At 40.1% G+C, this 19842-nt stretch overlaps 1 protein-coding gene across 2 annotated transcripts in view; it reads left to right on the forward strand.

Moving 5' to 3' along the window:
• The window catches only part of CTNNA1 (catenin alpha 1), a 120263-nt gene that overhangs the window by 22462 nt on the left and 77959 nt on the right, over positions 1 to 19842 (forward strand). For both annotated transcript variants that reach the window (XM_052816211.1, XM_052816212.1), the window contains exons 4-7: positions 3584 to 3750; positions 4551 to 4670; positions 6720 to 6986; positions 10244 to 10447. In XM_052816211.1, coding sequence (XP_052672171.1) covers positions 3584 to 3750; positions 4551 to 4670; positions 6720 to 6986; positions 10244 to 10447 — 758 coding nt within the window. The remainder of the gene's footprint in view (positions 1 to 3583; positions 3751 to 4550; positions 4671 to 6719; positions 6987 to 10243; positions 10448 to 19842) is intronic.

The raw sequence follows: 19842 nt of genomic DNA on the forward strand, positions 1-19842 counted from the left end.
AGGATTTCCAAGGAACAGGAGGCCAGTTGCGGAATAACTTGAAGTTAAACGCTGAATTCTTCTTGGAAAACTCAACTTTAAAATTCTGTTGTGACCAGTTAGCTTAATTTCTTGGAAGTGTGCAAAGTGTTCTCAGTTGTTTTCCTGCAATAAAAATGTTTTAGGAGTGTACCACTTCTAATACAAGTAATCCTCCAGCCAAGGACTTGAGATCTTTGAAAGGCCATAACATAAGGGAGCTCTGAGACAGTTCTTGGCAAACTGTAGGAGGAGTGATGTAGGCAGTATGTGGATTTAATTGAAGACAAGATTAAGGAATTGAAGCATTTGTTGCCATAAGTGTCAACTCCCATGTTGATATGGCAAAAGGAGATACAGGGCCTTGTCCTTTATAGTGGAGAGCAAGGACAGCCTGTTGTGGCACTCATGGTGGACATCGAAGGTGGCATTAGTGGTAAGATAAGACTTCAGCATCCAGAGTAGTAGAGTCTTTAAACTCTGATTTCATGCTTGCCTTATAGGCAAGCATGAGGGGAATAGGCAACCTCTAGGGAACTGTGATAAGGTGTTACAAGCAGGTAGAGGTATGGCCTGATGGCACTCTTTGTATTTCTAATACTGCAGGCAAAGCAACCTGGAGATGGGCTTTGAACTGGAAGGTGCTGAAGGGTATGAGGTGATGTGTGGGCATGAGTTTCTAGCTTGGAAAAAAAGCATCAGTGCCTGTGTGTGTCCTAGGTCTTCCTTGCCTTGCCTGTCTTTTCTGCCACTTTCCTGTTCCGTCAGTGTTCGTATAAAGCAAGCCCTCTCTGTCATGGTCATCATGTACTGTGCTGCTGAGGAGGATTAATAGTGCTGTCTGAAAGTGCTGTCAGACCCTGTGGGCATGGTGGGAATGAGACTAGAAAATGGTAATTTTCTTTTGATGGACTAAAATCTTACTATTTCTGAAATGGGCTTTGTTCCATTAGATTTAATTGAATTCTTAGTGCTTTATTGACAAGATCATAGTATGGCTACCGTTGCCTCTTCTTTTCTTGACTCTGTTTTATTATCTTTCCCTTGTAATATCTAGTGAAAATCTAAGGTTATATTGGAGAAACAGATTACTCATATAAGAATTTGTACCAGCTGTATAATCTGAGTCTCATAGTCTGACTCTTCTGCAGTGTATTTCTTTTAACTCTTGAAACCCTGCTTTCAAACTTGCTGTGTTACCTCTGGTTCAAATTTGAAAATGAGAAGATTATGCTGGATCCAGTCTGAACTGCTAATGTGCACACATAATGCAGTAACTGCATACTTAGGCCAGGGCGGAGTTCCCTCTTACCCTTTGAATCTAGCTAAAATAACTACCCCATGTTGCTTTTCTTTGTAAGAAAAGTCTGAAAGCCAGCTTTCTTTAATTTGCAGAAAAAAATATGTATGCAACAATTTTAAATATAACCTTCCTTTAATTCTGGGAAGCTGGTTATCTTTTGACACCCTGACAAGCTGTTTGAAACTCACTAAATCTTTTAAAGTCTCTGGTTAAAATAAAAAGGAATAGCATTTTATTTCAGGACTGGCTTGTAAGTTTGCAACCTAAGAGATGGGTAGAGGATAATTTTGGGTTAGCAATTTCTGAGGTTCAGATGAAGCGAGTGGCCACCTCTCTAAGTTGTTTTAAATAGGAAATAAATGAAAACAATGTTCCTTTCTTTTGGGAGTTGGAAATGTGGGAATTTTCCATATAGGTAAATAATGGAGGAAATATTTGTAGTGAATTTTGGTTCTGGCATATATCTTTAAATCCTGAGATTATTAATAGATGTGATGGTGCCATTAATTTCACTATTATTAGCATCTTCTAGAAGGAATAAAAAAAGGGTTATGTTAGCTATGTAGGGATTTTATAATCTTATGGCTGGTTGCAGTTTTTCAGCACTGGAGATGCATTGTCTTTCACCCATCTGGAAATCTGAGGCTTTTAACACTTGTTAAAATAATGAGTTGTGTTCCTCAAAAAGTTGGGTAAGGGATAGCTTTAGATTGATATTTATAGCTCGTCGTACTTGGACAGAAGCTTTTTTCATATGTCACAGTACTGAAGTAGCATATTTTTTATCTTAAAACATTGTATGCCACTCTTCGTCGTATTATTTAAGATGATGGAAGGGTGTTACATAGGAGGGAGCATTTGAACAAAACTGAGTCTCTTGATGTAGTTGCTTGGACAGGCTGGCAGCTGTGTTTGGGTTGTATTTGGCTGTGAAGGTGTAGAGTGCTTGGGTGCTAGAAACTATTCCAGGGTAAGATATTAATTGCTTAATGGTAAGTATGTGGATGGTTAATCCCAGGCTTTCCAGTTGTAGGTATTCTTGAGCTGTTAAAATAAAATTGAAGCACTTCACATACTGGGGATACGCTGCACTGAGTGCCTAGCTGTGGGAGCAGGCAAGCCGTTGGCAGGATGATGCCAGTGCATCAGCTTGAGATTTCGGTGCAAATCTCGCCCAGCCCCATTTGGTAGTGGGCTTGAATGGAGTCACTGTCAGCTTTCACCTGTGAAGCACTATTTGAGGTTCTTTTCTTCTTATCTGAGATGTGCTATTTTGTTTCGGTATTTGGCCATACGGACACTTTTTCTTACAGATTTGGGAAGCCTCTGACACAACACTTGGTTATTCGCCTGCTTTCTGGTCATCTCTAGCTGCCTGCAAATCTTTGGCCTTGAGTACCTAGCGTTTTCTAAACTAAATCCTAGCTGTTCACCAAATGTTTCTGAAATGCAAAGAGATCCAAGAATAATAATGTGGATTCCAAAACTTGCTGCCATGTAGGAACTGTGGTACTGGAAGAAAAATGCTGCCCCAGAAAGTGGGGGGAGAAATCCAAAATTTACTCCTCTGACTATACGTAGACATTACTTTTATGCTTTCTGAATGCCTTCTGGAAGAATTTCTCTAGCTGTGTAAAGTGGCCTTTGCTTTTCATAGTTAACCAATTGCATTGTTACCATCTGAAACCTAAATTCTTTCCTCCTGCACCAGATGCAGACCCACAGGCTATGAAATGTTGAAGCGTTTTACTAAGCGGTGCCTTGCTTTGAATGCAAACCAGGGCATATCCAGCCAGGTCATCGCTCAGAGTTGTTTACAGTCCCATGAGCTGTGGCATTTCCTTGTGTGTTTACAGTACTTTCTGCTGCTTTCTGCTTAACTCCTACACACACACAAATCAAACCTTTTGCTTAAGCTTTGAAAGCATTGTAGTTTGTGAAATAACTGCAATCCTGCATGTAATAGCGAAGACAGGCTGAATTTGCCTCTCCGGAGGATTCTGGCTTGTTAAAACACCTGTACAATTAGAAATAAGGATCAAAGTGTTATTTCCCAGCCCTTCCTCCCTGCACAAGCCCCTCTACTGTGATACCATGTGGCAGCCACACTTAGAGGTAGCTACACACAGTCTTAATTGCTGGCTGTGTTCAAGCAAATGCATTTTGTTTTCAAGACTTAGATTGGCTTGCCCAGGAATCCTTACAGCCCCTTAAGAAATGCTGTGTGATGTTAAAGTCAGACTGTCTTGTCCCCTTGTGCAGGTGACTTGATGAAGAGTGCTTCGGGGGAGTTTGCAGATGACCCCTGCTCCTCTGTGAAACGAGGGAACATGGTCCGAGCAGCACGTGCCCTCCTCTCTGCTGTTACTCGACTGCTGATTTTGGCTGACATGGCAGATGTCTACAAGCTGCTTGTTCAACTTAAAGTAGTAAGTGTAGTTCTTTGCTGTGATTCACTTTGCTGTGCCTGGCACGCTAGGCGTGCTCTGTCAGGTGGCTTTGTTTCATGCATGCGTGCTGACCCTGGTGTGTGCGCTGTCAGTGGCTCGCTTCTGGAGCAGGGAGGTTTTTAGTGTTTTTCCTTTGAGCAAAACATGTGTAATGGATGTTTGTCACTTGTTTTTACAGTCATTGTCAGTAGCTTTTGACATTGTGTTGCACTTTATTCTGAACTTTTAGTATTGAAACAAAATGCACTGTGGTCTGCAACTGCAGGTGATAACCAGCTTTTTTCATCTTGAAGAAATAATTTGGCTTTCTTGTAACTAATACTGCCCTTGTAGCTACTAGGGATGAGTAGCTTCGGTAGACTAAATAAAATTGATATGGCATATTTGAGGAAGCCTTTTCTTCCCATGAGCAAGAGGGTGGGTGGGTGGGTGATTTGTACAGAATTTGAAATTAAATGAGATTTGATACTGGGCCTGCTTTTGTGGCAGGGCTTTGAGGATTCTCCTTGTGCCCTTCGGCCACTGCCACAGCTCTGCCAAGGCCCTGGGCTCCTTCATACTCTTTCAAATGCGTGTACTTGGCTGTCTCTGGTAGCTGGTGACTATGAAGTAGTAGCTAACCCTTGAGTACTATTAGCTTTTGAAGTATCTCTCTCCAAAAAAGAAAAGGGGGCAAATGAAGATAGCTTTCTCTGTCTGCTATGAAGTACATTCTGAATTACTTCCTGAACTGTGGACTTGTATTACTTGGAAAAATATGTGCATATATTTTCTTTTAGGTGGAAGAAGGTATCTTGAAGCTAAGAAATGCTGGCACAGAGCAGGATTTGGGTATCCAATACAAAGCCCTCAAACCAGAAGTGGACAAACTTAACATAATGGCAGCCAAAAGACAACAGGTATAGTGATGGCAGCTCTTTCTTCTGTATGTTATTTCTTCTTTTTCTTTTTCAAAATAAGAAACTAAGGCAGCTTTGCTGGTCTTGGAACAGTACCTATTGCTGCTAATACTTTTTTGTTACTTTTTTTTAACTTTATTTTTATTGCTGAGTACTTTCTGTTGCACTCTGCCATGTTTATGAAATTTGAGCTTGCCTGGTAAGCAGAAAGTCTGCTCAGCTGTAGTGTACTGCTTCTGACAGAATTTCTTCTAGTAGTAAACATTTGTTTATGTTAATGCTTTAGTACCTTAATTCTGCTTCCCAAGACTTGCACTTCCCACTTTGAAGCAATGGAGGTGTGGATAAGGAAAGAGAACTGAGATGTGAGTCGGTGCCTGGTGCACTCACCACTAGACCACACTGCCTTTGTGGTTTGCACAGACAAACTGAACACGTCCATTTAAATAGGAAAAGTCACGGCTGGGCACAGAATTACAACTCTTTCCAAGAAAGTGAGTGGCAGTGCTGGTTAGTCTTGCACAGAAATGCCCATTTGAGAAGGGGTTTAAAATCATGTTTGTTATGTGTATGTTCTGTGTTTGGATAGCTTGTGCTTAACTTTAAATTGTGTGTAAAATCTGTTTTGTTCAATAGCACTGTTGTGACTCATTCTTTTGTAGGTAAGTTTTCAAAAGAAAGCAGAGATGTGGGCAGTCCCATTTATCAGAAATAGCATAATTCTTGTAGAGCATTTTTTGTTTGTTCCTCTGATATGTACAAACCAAAATTGCTTATGCACCTCTGACCCTGCTTGGTTTTTTTGCACAGATTCATCTTTGAAAATAAACTGGGTACAGTCTAAAATGGATTGGCAGTTGGTTATGTATCTAAAATCTGATTGCAGTAAATGGGAGTAGGGTTGTGATGGCAATGCAATAAATGTTCTTAAACTGCTTTGTGATGGATTGTTCCACACTATGGGAGGTGGTTGTACTAAATCTGTGAATTTGTAAGCCTGCTTGGAGTGCCCTCCCTGCTTAGTGTGTATCTTATAGAGGTCACATATTACCCATTCATTTTGAAGAGTCTGTCAGATTTTTTTTTCCTTTTCTCAGTAAGGCAGTCCTCTTCATTTTCATCACCTCTTTGTTAGATTTAAGAGGTAACTTTAAAATTATGATAATCTAATAACTGTGTTTGTTCTTCCTTTTTTTAAACTTACTGCTTGCGCTGGACTCAGAAGCTTTATCTAATCATAGTGCTTCTATTCCAAAATGGAGGTGATGGTGCTTTAGAGAATTGCAGCAGTGAGTGTTTGGGAAAAGACATATGGACTTGCTCGCTAATCTTAAATTAGTGGTAATTACAGTCATTGGATTAATCTCGTCTCATTGGAGATGAACAAGAAGTTGAATGAGATGATGTAGTTGTTCTTCTGAAATTAAGTACCTGAGTCGAGGAGAGTAAACTCCATCTTCTAGGTATGACTAAAGAAAACATTCTGGTTGTGAGTCTTGAAGTTTAAATTGAAGAAGATCTTGCTTCTCATGTGGAAGTGCAAGACAAGATTGCAGGAGAAGCCTCGTTTGTTTCATAGTTAAAAATTAGCTTGGTTCTTAAGTTATCTAAAAATGTAAGGTATTCTGTTTTGAGGATTTAAGTTTCTTTATGACTTCTTTTTTTAGATGTAATGCAGACTGGACGGAGTGGGGAGAAAAATGTGTGCTCGCAGCTTCTGTGTCCTCCTGATTTACAGGTGTTACTGGCTTTCAAAATATTGGTCCTCTACCGTGGAGAGGAGCAAAAATCCAACCTTAGATTTTGAATTGTGGAGTTGTGAATTGCCCTACAGTACTTCCTTCTTTTGTCTTCATGAAGCTGTTGTGTTTTGAAATTAGTTGAGCCCTTAAGAATAGGGATACTCAATCAGAAGATAGTTAGATTTGAGCATACTAGGCAAAGAATGTGCCTGTCTTTTGAAGATGCAGGGAGACAGTGTATGCATGTTAAATGTGGGGAATGTTCTCAAATGCTTTTTTTTTTTTTCCCCTTTAATTTTCCTAATAGGAATTGAAAGATGTGGGTCACCGCGATCAAATGGCAGCAGCCAGAGGAATTCTGCAGAAGAACGTTCCCATTCTTTATACGGCGTCCCAGGCCTGTCTGCAGCACCCTGATGTAGCTGCTTACAAAGCTAACAGGGACTTGATCTACAAACAGCTTCAGCAGGCGGTCACAGGCATCTCAAATGCAGCTCAAGCAACTGCATCAGATGATGCTGCCCAGCAGCAGGGTGGAGGTGGAGAGCTGGCTTATGCTCTGAACAACTTTGATGTAAGTTTCAAACCCTTTGTGTAAAAGTAGTAACTCCAACTCTTGTGTTCGTTCACCTCATTTACTAGCAACAGCTTGCTTTTATTTATATTGCCTGAAAGATCATTTTCTACTGAAATAGAGCAAGTCCCAGATAAAGTAGGCTTTTATTTTTTAAAAAGTCTTTTTCCAAACTAGTATTGATGAAATATAGAAAGTTATATATGTGGTTCTTGGTGATTGAAGGCTGTCAAGTTAACTAGCTCTGAAATAGCAGTTAGCTTACTGCTACATTAGATGTAAGGCCTTGGTTTATTTGAAATTGATTATTTCATAATATATATATGTAATGTATTCTTGTAGGTGACAGAAATGACTTATTAAAAGTGAATAATGTATTTGGAATTGCCCAAACTACCTATTGAGAGGAACATGAAGTGGGAAGTTTAATATGATCTTTGGTTGGGAATGAAGTCGTTTCACACTGATGTGTTGTACTGCTCTGTCATATTCTTTATCTTGCATTCAGTAAGTTACTGAGGACAGCCATGCATTTTTACTGAGAACGCTTTCTTTTTGAAGCCAGTATTCTGTGTCTACCACTGATTCAGCCTCTGAATTTTAAACACCTTGGCACTAACTTACCTCTAAAACTTTATTTCATATTGCAAAGCCATCACTCAAAGGTGTTTAACTCTTGTTTTTGCCAGATATTGCTCACCTTCTCCTTTTTGCTCTTACCACTCTTGCTTCTCCCCTGCGTTACTTTCTCTGCCATGTTTATTTTACCAGGATAAAGTACTATTTGAGTTTTCCCTGTGTCTGGTGTGAAGCCTTTCTTTGTGATCTCTTGGGTAACAAGAGGATGTCATGGTTGTCTTGATCTTTGTGACTGTGTTTTCAGTTTTAATTCTGCTTTTCTTAAATTCTATCAGTTGTATGTTCAGCTATGTAAGTCTTAAGAGTGTGCCTCAGGTTAGCACCCAAGGGTTTGTAGGTTTGAGCAGGTATCTGTGGGAGGGGAAGGCAGGTCCTGTAACAGCACATGATGTTAGGGACTGACTTGGGTATGTAGAACTGAAGAGGCAATTCAGGTTCATGGATTGGCTAATCTAGCTCAAACCATTTAATGCAATTTTTGATACATGGCCATATTTTACTATATGAACTTTCTAATATATGGCCGGAGACTTTTTTTGAGTGTTGTGGTTCACATGGAGCTTTTGACCTTTTAGTTCCACTTTGTCAGGCTCTCTAATAGCAGCAGGGCTTGTTCAGTAGGCCAGCTTCAACATGCGTTGTGTGCAATAGCTTTGTCATCTCATTCCTGCCAAAGGAGACTGACAAAACAAATGTGTTCAGGTTCTTGGCAGATGTTATCCCTGCACTTCATTTCCTGCTAATGTTTGAGTATTATTGCGCTTTTGCAATAGAGGCTTTGCATGCGCATGCCCCCAAATACTCCAGTGTTTTTACTGTGATAGTAAAAATATTAAATGGCTACCAGAAGATAACAAGATAATCATTATGTCTGGTTTTGAAGGTGCAGTTCTGGAGTTGTAGCATACTACTGTATTATCCATACGGCTAAAAGTTTCAGGAACAATGAGGAGCATGTTGGAGAACGTGTGCCACGTTCTAATCCTCTGCAAAGGTTGTGTGGTTACTCCATAGGGAGATGAAATGTGCTGGCTGGCGGGAGAAGTAGTGGTTGTGACGTTGCTGTTGAAGTTAGCTGGCATACAAACTGATTGCAAAAACTCCCATTTAAAAAAATGTTGGGGCTTCTTTTATAAAGAGTTAGCAACATCCTTCCCTCCTGCCCCTGTAGTGGGAAGAAAACCCACCCAAACCCTAAACAAACCACCAAATCTTGAAATGGCCAAATAATTTTTCCTTAATAAATTGCAAACCTGTTTAAATAAATCACCTGAAAGTACTCACAAGGTGATAAATACTTGTACTGGTTTTGGCTGGGATAGAGTTAATTTTCTTCATAGTAGCTGGTATGGGGCTGTGTTTTGGATTTGTGCTGGAAACAGTGTTGATAACACAGGGATGTTTTAGTTACTGCTGAGCAGTGCTTGTACAGAGTCAAGGCCTTTTCTGCTTCTCACTCTACCCCACCAGTGAGGAGGCTGGGGGGGGGCACAAGAAGTTGGGAGGGGACACAGCTGGGACAGCTGACCCTGACCGACCCAAGGGATATTCCAGACCATATGACATCATGCTCAGCATGTAAAGCTGGGGGGAGAAGAAAAAAGGCGGGGGACGTTCGGAGTGATGGCATTTGTCTTCCCAAGTAACCGTTACATGTGATGGAGCCCTGCTTTCCTGGAGATGGCTGAACACCTGCCTGCCCATGGGAAGTGGTGAATGAATTCCTTGTTTTGCTTTACTCGTGTGTGCGGCTTTTGCTTTACCTATTAAACTGTCTTTATCTCAGCCCACGAGTTTTCTTACTTTTATTCTTCTGAGTCTCTCCCCCATCCCACCAGGGGGGAGTGAGCAAGTGGCTGTGTGGGGCTTAGTTGCCAGCCGGGGTTAAACCACAACAATACTACACTGTTTCTTCCTGGTGAACTTCTGTGGATGGTGGTATTGGCCCCTTGAGAAGCAGATACATCAGTACTGCTGTTTCAGCCTTGAGTTTCTCAGTATGAGCTGTGCTTACTAATACTCTGTCAAGAGAAACCTGTGATCGTTTTCTGCCATGAAGAAATTGATTTCTGTGCTGTTTGAAACATTTGTGTTGATGTTTCACTTTGAGAACTTTTGAGAATACGGTTGTATTTACCTGCATAATGGTGAAGAGAAGAAAGACTGGATAAACTAGGACAACAGAGCACTATATATAGGGCTAATTTTGGACGTTTGTTTTCCTTGTTTTTTTGTTCATGATGGGATAATTATATCTGACAAGTTAACTAGTGAAGGCATGTCCGGATTGACATGTAGTTAAGACGAGTTCTGTACTTTGAACCTTATTTGTGCTGGCACGTTTGTTTTTTGCCATTCATGTAACGAGGCTTCCTGTGGCCAAGTTTTGTTTAGCTGTCAAAGCAGCACAAGAAATGACTAGCAATGTAATCTGCTGGGGAGCCTTTTAGTAATTTTACAAAACTACTCATGAAAATCAACCTCGGTGCCAAAATTGTGTGGTGTTTGCCTTTTATGCCTGATCAGGGGTTTGCTGTAGATGTTGGTTGTGTTGATGACTTAACAGTAACTTACTGCTTGGTCTGATTACTAATTTCTAAAAACCTTTATTTTACTAGAAACAAATTATTGTGGATCCATCGACCTTCAGCGAAGAACGTTTTAGGCCTTCCCTGGAAGAGCGCCTGGAGAGCATCATTAGTGGAGCAGCCCTGATGGCTGATTCATCCTGCACACGTGATGACCGACGGGAACGTATAGTTGCTGAGTGTAATGCAGTGCGACAGGCCTTGCAGGATCTACTTTCAGAATACATGGGGAATGTGAGTATCTTCTGTTCTGTTTGTTTAGTTTGTGTGGTTTTTAACTCCATGTGATTATCTAAAATGTGGAATCAAAGCTGTGTGTCTTCAAGCTAGTTTGTTTTGTTCCCGAACAGAATTTGAACAGTAACTAGTAGTCCTGAAAGGTTTATCAGGAGGCAGGATAAAACATAATTAAATCATCAGTGATACTTATCTTAAAATTGATCTCTAGTCTTCCAAGCAACTATTATTATCATAAAGTGTTAACCCTTTGGCACTGTTTTTATGACTGTTAATATTGGTTTGTAGAGAAATTCAATAGAACTAGTCTGTTTTTCTGCCTTGGCTTACATAAGGTAACTTGACTTATGGAAAAAGTGGTGGTACTTCACTTCTGTTGAAGCTTGGAATGTTTAACTGTGTCATCTTTTTAGCTAAAGGCATAGATTCTCAGAATCAAGTTAATTACTGTTGCTGCTCAGTTTGAGTAGAGGTGATGTATGAAGTTAAATATTTAGTAAGAAATCCTGAGAACAGTTTGGTACAAATATAAGACTCCAAGGAGTGTTTTGCCAGTGCTTAGGCATCTAATGCGCACACAGTATTGGAAGCCTGAAAGTGTTTCTATGGTTGGAGTAAGTGTCATGTCATGCAGATGAGCTTCTGCATTTGAGGGCATAATGATACAATATTGGACTTCCCTTCCCTCTGTTGCCTCTTTGTTCTTTAATCTGAATAGCTCTTGCTGTGTTGAGAGATAAGGTTGGGATAAACTTAAATACTGTTAAAGTTTATTTCAGAAATAAAGTTGCAGGAATAGCAACAACTTAAGCAAACTTATGTGGCTTGTAGCACTGTGGCAAGTAAAATTGTCTGAAGAAATCTTAATGGGATGAGGCGAAGTCTTATTTATGCTTTTGAGTGTGTTTGAGTTGAAACTTAGTTCAGAGATACTTTTTTTAGACAGTAGAATTTATTTAGGAACATCACTGTGTTATGTACCTTACCTCCAAATCTTTTGGCAAAAACTATTTCAGTGTAGAGTAAAACTGGTCCAAAGGCTGCCATGTGCAGATTAGGGTGGTATAATTTGGAGAACAGGTGCAGTGTGTGGCAGAGAGAAAGTAAAACAAGGATTTCTGTTTATGAAAGACAAGGACAAAGTAATTGAACAAAACTGAAAGCCAAGTCTTATATAGCCTGCGGGCTGAGCTAGGTACTTCATGTAGTCTGTCTTAATTGCTTGTGAAAGTAGCTTGCGCTCAGCATTGACATTATATAGAACTTAAGACTGCAGGTGGGAAGCAAGATGCTAAGTTGTGCCATTTAAAATTCCTTTCAGAGCAGGGTGTTTTATTAGTATATGATGCATCTGTAATAATCCCTCAAACAAATGTGCTGCTGGATTGGATGAAGTCCTATCGGCATGATTCAGAATAAAACATCCACAAAATGCTAATAAAAAATGTGGAAGAGGTAAATGCTCGGTCTTGCACGTAAGAGTTGGTTGCATTTCTCTCACTGAAAGTTGGTTAATACCTGTGTAAGATTGCAGAGCTTTGGCTTCCATTGGCAGAAATGCCTAGCCTCCTTCTCGGCTGTGTACTGTTGTCTCTGATATGCAAGTTAAAGTAATCACACTGAGATGGAAAGAATGTATTCCCTCTGTTATCTCTTTTAACACATTGTGAAATGAGTGGAGCATACTGAATTCTTTAAAGTCACTTCTATGTTATGATTGTAGACAGTGTAGTTGGGGATATGAGATTAGGAATTCAGTGAAATGGAGTGGAAAAAGCAATTGATAAATTATGGTGAAAATGTGGGATGATGTGTAAAAATCCATACTGAGGGTAGAAGCCCCCCCTCAATGATTAAGCTGAAGAATGAATAATAGTTGGGAATCTAAACAGTGAAAAAGGTTTGATACATCTACAGGAAGAGTGGGGATGTGCTGACTTATAGTAGCGGTAGAGGAAATGTCATATCATGTATATGTATGATATACCCACGGCTACAGTACCCAGCCATCTCCTGTTGTGCTTTTCTCCAGTCTCCCTTTGAAGAAGGAAATGAATCAGGCATTAAATCTGTTAATTGCACAGCACTTGCAGTGCATCATAAATCCTATGTGAGTGCTGGAATAATAGGTATTTATTGGCCAAGTGTAAAAATTCAGAGAGAAGATTGGATGAGGATTATATTGGAAAGGTTGAAGCATAGGAATGTCTCTAGGCAGATTCCCTTTTAGTTTTAAATGACTTCTGTTTTAGTGACTTCCTCTAGCTTTTGGGTTTTCTTTCAGATCTCTTGCAATAAATAGGCTGTTTCCTAGATAGTTTATAACTCAAAGTTTAGTGTTTTGGACCCATAGTTTAACTGTCTGTCTGGGCCTGTCCCCAAGGGTCTGTAAGTCTGCAAACATTGCAGGCTGCGTAGCAATGTGTGGCAGAAGTTTCCATCTGAATAACAGTTTTCAGTAATAAACTGAATTGCAGGATCTCTTGACCCCTGCTGCATCTGCTGGTACAGTGATGAAGCCTGTGATTATGCCCCTAAAAGAAGGGCAAGATTTGCTTGCTCAGTAGTTTGTTACAGAAGTTTCTATACCCTTTTCTTAAATTGGTTAAAATTAGATAAAATTGCGTTTTATTTCCTTTTTCCATCTAGCACACCTGTCTTGCCATTTTCAAGAGTAGTCCAACTTGGTCAGACTAAATTTTGTACATCAAGGCCAGTATCCTGTCTTGACAGTGGTCAGTAGAGGATCCTACAAGAAAGAGGACAGTAACAAGGGAGGTGTGTAGTTTTACTTACCCGAAGTATGCCCCAAGTCCTAGCGTCTGCAGCTCGGATACTTCCAGAGCTAGTGTTGCTGACTGCATTTAATGGCTCTTTATAGACTTTTCCCCGATGAATCTGTATAGTTTCTTTCTGAACCCTTATAAACTTACAGCATCCATAATCTTCATTAGCAAGGATTTCTCCTGCTTAAACAGGTGCTGTGTGAAGAAACATCTCCTTTTGTTTTGAAATAGAATGACCTTCTGCCTGTTCTGCTGGGTGTTTCCTCCATCATGCTTAGGAAAAGACTCTGAGCAGTTACTCCTTGCTCATCCTGTTCTATGCCACTTAAGTTGTTTCAGAGCCATATTGTGTAGGAGGCTTGAGTCTTATCTTCCCCAGAATGAAGTGTCCTAGTTTTATTAGGTGTTTGCCATGAACAAGATATTCAACACCTCTCAGCTTTGGCTGTGCCCTCATTATCAAACAGCATGGTGGATTCTGAGGGGATTTGTAGAGTGAATTAGGGCTTGATGCCTGGGCTTATCTACATTTCACAGAATTTTTCATCAGATGATTTTAGCCTAATCCTGTGGACTGGGTGCTAGTTAGCATTTGCTGCGATAGTGGCTGTCTCCTTGTTTAGATTCACTCAGAGAATCCAGCTCATGTGGGCCAAGAAGGCTCTGAGAGGAGAATCACAGTGCGGGAAGTGGCAGTGAATGGGAGATGAGTTTCTAAAGTGCACTTCTGATTTGAGCCAAAATGCTGGTGTAGACACATTCCGCGATCTCCTCCTGTGCCTTGTCTGGATGTTCAGATTCCCTTTGCGATTTGGGGGCAAGAACTGCATCTGCCATTCAGGATTCAGGCAGTGTCATGGTATCTTCTGGTTTTGTTCTTTAGTCCTGTACTAATAACGCCTAACACTTGATTTGCTTTCTGATAGCTGCTGAACACTGAGGTGGTATCTCGATGAAACTGCTACCATCAAGATTTAGCTTCTGAGTCATAGTGGTAGAAGTCTGTTTCTGTGAATATGAAATTAGATGGTCTTTCCCTTGTGCATCACTTATTACCTATGTCCACTGAACTTCATCTGCCTTTTTATTACCCAGCCTCTTGGTTTATAAGCCACATTCCTTAAAATGCCAGCTGTTCATCCCTTAATTGTAGCATCTGATTCCTTAGCTTTTTCCCCCCTCATCTTCCACTTTGCCTAGGGAGAGCTGGTTTCCGTTCTGGCTTTTGCTCAATTCTCATGATTCCAACAGAATATATTTTTCCTTTTTAAACTTGCATTGCAGATAGCTCCTGGACTGAAATAGCAAACACGAATGTCTATATGCATTTGATTTTTATTACTTGGAGTAAGCTGGATTCTTACTGCTAGTGCTGAATGGCAGAGCAAGAATGGCAAGGCCTAAAAATTATTGATTCTAACTAGTGTTGTAAAAGCAGAGTAGTCCAAGGTCTTGGATCTGGGATCAATTGCCTGGAATGCAATAAATTGACCATATCGATCACAGCTAAGTTTGTAATATATCTAATTGATGGCAAGATGCAGATCTTTGTGTGATCTGTTGCAGTCAGGCATTCTTGGTGTGTATTTTTACTAATTAAATGAAAAAATTTCAAAGCGTATTTGAGTTTAGTTGGACATGGATACTAGACTTAGGCAGGGGAAGAGGACAGAACAAAGCATCTGCTTGAATGATGTTCAAGATTAATAGTAAACCAATGAAGAAGGTAGTAAGAAAGCTAGGATCCTAAGTGCAGCCATATAACAAAATACAACAGAAACAGTCTTTTGTGTCTAACTCCATAATCTTGTGTGTGTAGACATTGACTGGTTGTAGTTTGCTCCAAATAAAAAGTATGAAGCAGAATTTTTTTTTTTTTTTTTTGATACTACTCCCAATTTATCCCAGTGTTTCCTGGGATGCTGCCACACTAGCAGCTGGTCTGATACCTCTCCCAGTGTAGGGAGCAGGTACAATTCTTGTCAATGTCTCTGCTTTTCTGTACTGTACTAGTCAACTCTGCCTCAAATTTATACATGTAGTTTTCATTGCAGTTACATTATCTAAACTACTTAAAGTGAATGCATAAATAAAGAACAGTGGGCTGATAGAGCTGAAATACTTCTGCATTTCTGAGAAGTTGGTATGTAGAACGGAGAGGTAAGAAAATGTGTCTACAGGCACAAAAATCCACAAACCTGAAGTCATGACAGAGTATGGGCTCTGTGCTGTAACTCTCCGTAGGTGTTATTAGCACAGAACTTGGGCAGCTTGCCTTGATTTTTAGCTGCTGTGTTAAATATAGTAAACATAAGAGATCATGGTTTTTGAGGTTGGGGTTTTGAAGTTGGGGTTTAGTGGCTTAGAAAGTGCAGGCCATCCGCTGGAAACTTAACCACAAGTTTCCCGTCTGCTCTTGGTTTGTCTACGTTGAACTTGCAGAAGACATCAGTTACCCGATTGACATGTAAGACTGGAAATAAAAACTTCTGAAGCTTTTGAAAGTCCATTTTTATTGCTTGATGCAAGTGCCCTGAGGGATGGGGACAGTTCGGCTTCTGTCCATAAGCACTGTTTTGGAGCCATTCAGCAGCAGTGATCAGAGGTGTCCAGTTCTGTTTAGTATGCACAGAAATGTGCAGAGAGCTCTCATTTTAAGTCTCTTCTGTACTCCATCAATTTCTAATGCATATAGCTACCCTTTCATACACATACCAGTAACTTGGACATGTACTAGCATAAACTTTTGGAAATTCTAGATTGGCTAGTGTGGAATGCGAATCCAGAGCCCCATTGTGTACAACATGCTCTTGTACAATAAAATCCCTTGTTACTACATTTGGAAATTATAAATCATGTTACATAAAGTAGCTTGACAGGTCCTATTTCAATGGGAATTTTAATGCTTTCATATTAACATTCGGACTGTGTCCTTGACTGTCTGGCTTGCATTAGAGGTGCTCGGCAGCCAATGGCGAAAAACCACTGGGGGCTGGTTTCAGAGCAGGCATTCCAGGCACGAACTATTTCAGCTGATTCTCCCCCCCCCCCAGTTTCCATCTTCCGTTTGGCCTCAAGTGGTTGAGTACCATGGGTGGGTGTGTTTGGGGCTGTGAGGGTTGTATTTCTTTCAATGTTACATTTTAATGTAATTTACAGTTGTACAGCACAACTTGAAGGTAAGTGAGGTGGTTGAACCCCAGGTTGCTGCGCTACACTGCCTAGTAGGAATTCTTGCATGCTGGCCAGTGTCGTTTAGCTCTCAGTTTATCTGAAGTAGGTCTCAACACTTCTGGTTTTTGACTCAGTGGTCTCATAACTTGCTAAATGCTTGGTTTGCACCCTGTTTCTGTGTTTAATGTGCTTATGGAAGTGTACTACTTCAAACAAGTACTGTTTCCTCGATCTTAATTGCACTATTTTGCTTTTCTTCCCTAAGCTTCTTTGAGCATCTCTAATGCTTGTAAATGAATGGGCAAGAAAGTGCCTTCCTTATCTGTTTAGTATCTTCTGAGAAATAATTTTGTCTTCAGAACTACCAGCGAAGGCTATTTCTACTCCTGATGCTTGTGATTTACAGAATGGAGATGTGTTTTCATTATGAATTTGCCTATTAATAATGTTGATCCACAGCTTTGTATTCCGATCGAGGATCCAAGCTTGGAAAGGAAAGCATGTGAATTTTCACATAACTGTAAAACTTATTTACAGCAGGTTTCTATATATTTGATAGGGCTCTTGCATAGCCCTTTTAATGAAAGCAACTATTTCTGTGGAAATAGATGTGAATTAAAATGGCAGACTGATCTGTATTAATGATAAAGATGCTGATAAAAATTCTGCCTTGAGATAATCTACACTTTCTTTTTTAATATTGTTTCTGTCAGTTTAAGATGCTTGAACGCTGATGTGATGGACGTGGTTTGAAAGCCTGGATGAATTTTCCTGTCATGGACTTGCTGTTCAGTGAAGAGAGCTATGCTGTTATGCTGGGCGCCAATTTCCATAGACATTATCAGTTTGACAAAGATGCTGCTTTTAAAAACAAAACGTTCCTGAAGTGATAGAGTTTTTAAGTTTAATGCTTACAGGCTGACATAGAGTAAATAATTCAGCATACTTGGAGTGAAGCCTGATTTTTGGGCCACAGAAAGAAGCTTTCAGGTTGCTTACCCAACATCATCCTGGTTTGGGACTTAGCATGGGATATGTTTTCAGAAGACATTCTGGGAACTTTTATTCTTTGGTAGTAACACAAGGGCCAATGGAAATAAATGGAAGTCAGCTCATGCAAAGCTTTATCAGCTTTGTGAGGTTTGGCTTTTAAAGTTTTTCAGAGCTCCCTGTCATCCCATCAGTTACTCTGAGCTCATCCTGATGTGCATGTGGAATTGCTGGTTTAGAGATCCCAAATAACTGCTGCGATGAGCGTGCTTGGCCTCAGAGGGGAGGAAGGGCAATACATCTGGGCTCTAGTTGTTTCATCATGGCTGGTGGTAAATGTCAGTGCAGCCGGCCTCAGCTGAGGCTACCAATGCATTTATGCAAGTGGCAAAACTTGAAAGTCCTGAATACTTTTTCAGACCCAGGGCAGCGTTTGTGCTGTGCAGTGAGAATGCATTTCTTTAAGGAAGCATATGGCTGCCTTAATGCCTACTTAAAGAAACCCAACAAAGCTCAACATTTGCACTTGAAGTCTAGTTCCAGCACAAACTTAGTAGTCTATTGAAATCTTAAATCATTGCTCTTCTCCATCCGCTACCTTCAGCCTTTGCTGCTTTTTTGGCATAAAATTGCTTGTAACAACTCTTAAATTGAATAGATTTAACAGTAGCTGGGGCTTAGTCTAAACTGTCTTGTACAGCAGTACTCAACCTTGCAGTCTTTCCATGCTTTTCAGCATTTTGATTGTAGACACTTAATATATGTAAAAGAAGAAAGGTTGCTGCCCTCACTTAGGATGCTTACTCCACTCAAGCATGCAGCAGAATTGAAATCTAATGCTATCTCTAAACTGGACAATTGAGTCCTGTAGATACCTTGTATGGCAGTGAAGGCTTCCATCCTACCCAATCCCTCCTTTCCTTCCACATCCCTTTAGGTTTTTTTAAAGGTTTGTATTGATGAAACATCTCTTTTTCCTTTCTTGTTAGACATAAATCTATCTCCAATGTTAACACATATCTAATATCTTCTAATATTACATTATAAATCCAGACCTTTCTTAATCTAATGTTGATCAAATAACATTTAAGACTGGTGGAAGGAAGACCTGAAATAATGTGTGCACGCTTGTTTGTGATATGGAGGTTGGCATTTAGCAGCATTTTACTTTTGTTGAGCTGTAAACCATTTTACATAAATATGCTATAATGCTATGCATGGATTCTGCTTTAAAATTCTGTGGTTTGTGACTTAATTCATTTGAATTCTACCATTTTGTAGGAAAATATTTTAACTCCATCTGCCCACATAAGATTAAATATTTAGTCACCCCTAATGAAGCTCATTTGGTGATACTTGAGTACTCTCTCAAAGCCAAAATTGAGGAGTATAGATGGAACAGAGCATATAAGTTTGCACAATTGACTACTGATCTGTGGATAAACAGTCTTTTAGCCTCCAGCAGGATCATGCTCTCAGTGTGCAGAAGTATTACACACACAACTGGGCTTTTGAATTTTTCTTGTTGGAGGAAAGGGATGATGGAATTATTACAAAGTTGGAATACTACAGTTCTTGCATTACAACAAAATACTTGCATCTCAAGTCCTGGACTTCCCCTTTTTTCTTCAGCCTTGACCTAATACAAAGTCTGCGTTAAGTTCCTGTCTTTCTGCAAGATGGGATTCAGAAGAGAATGAAGTGAGAGAATGAGGACAGTCGCTGCCTGTGTACACGTGTCTCTTATTGTCTGGTACCACTTATATCCTCTCCAGTTCTCTGGGGATATGCAAAACCTGTTGTGCTCTTTTTCTTTGCTTTCCAATACCTTTTCACCTTTTTTATAGATCCCGATGCAAGCAGCAGAGGTCTTGATGATAACCCAGAATTTCTATTCTAGATGTGGTGTTTAATACCTAGACCGTGCTCTGTGCTTAACCTGTTTTATCCTGTGTAAGAAAGCTGATGTTCTGTAATGCTCGTAATGTGTCCTGGAGCTTTAGACCTACTTTGTCCCAGAAAGTCAACTGAATCAATACAGAATAATTAATGTTTGTGGCGTATCCAAGTAGTGGCAGCCCTCTTGAATGTAAATAGAGGTGGAAGAATGACTTAATCCTTCTGATGTCTGAGGAAAGGATGAGGGTTAAGCTGTATCTTGGAAAGCTGTTGAAATAGAGGAGAAAATTTTGGCTTCCTTCTGGTCTGCACAGGGACATGTTTCTTCAGCAGGAGGGACAGGCGTGAGTTAGAAGCAAATGGGCAGAGGAGAAACCGAGCAGAGACAACTTGCATATGCCAGCATTAAAAATCTTCTGCTGAAAGCTATTTGAAAAGACTTACTTCATGACTTTGGAGACTGTATACTCAAAAATTATTCTTGCTGAATTGGCACTCTGAAAGAGTGGTTTCTTTACAATAACAGCAGCAAACATACAGGAT

This window comes from Harpia harpyja, chromosome 20 (genome assembly GCF_026419915.1).
Source record: "Harpia harpyja isolate bHarHar1 chromosome 20, bHarHar1 primary haplotype, whole genome shotgun sequence".
Lineage (NCBI taxonomy): Eukaryota > Metazoa > Chordata > Aves > Accipitriformes > Accipitridae > Harpia > Harpia harpyja.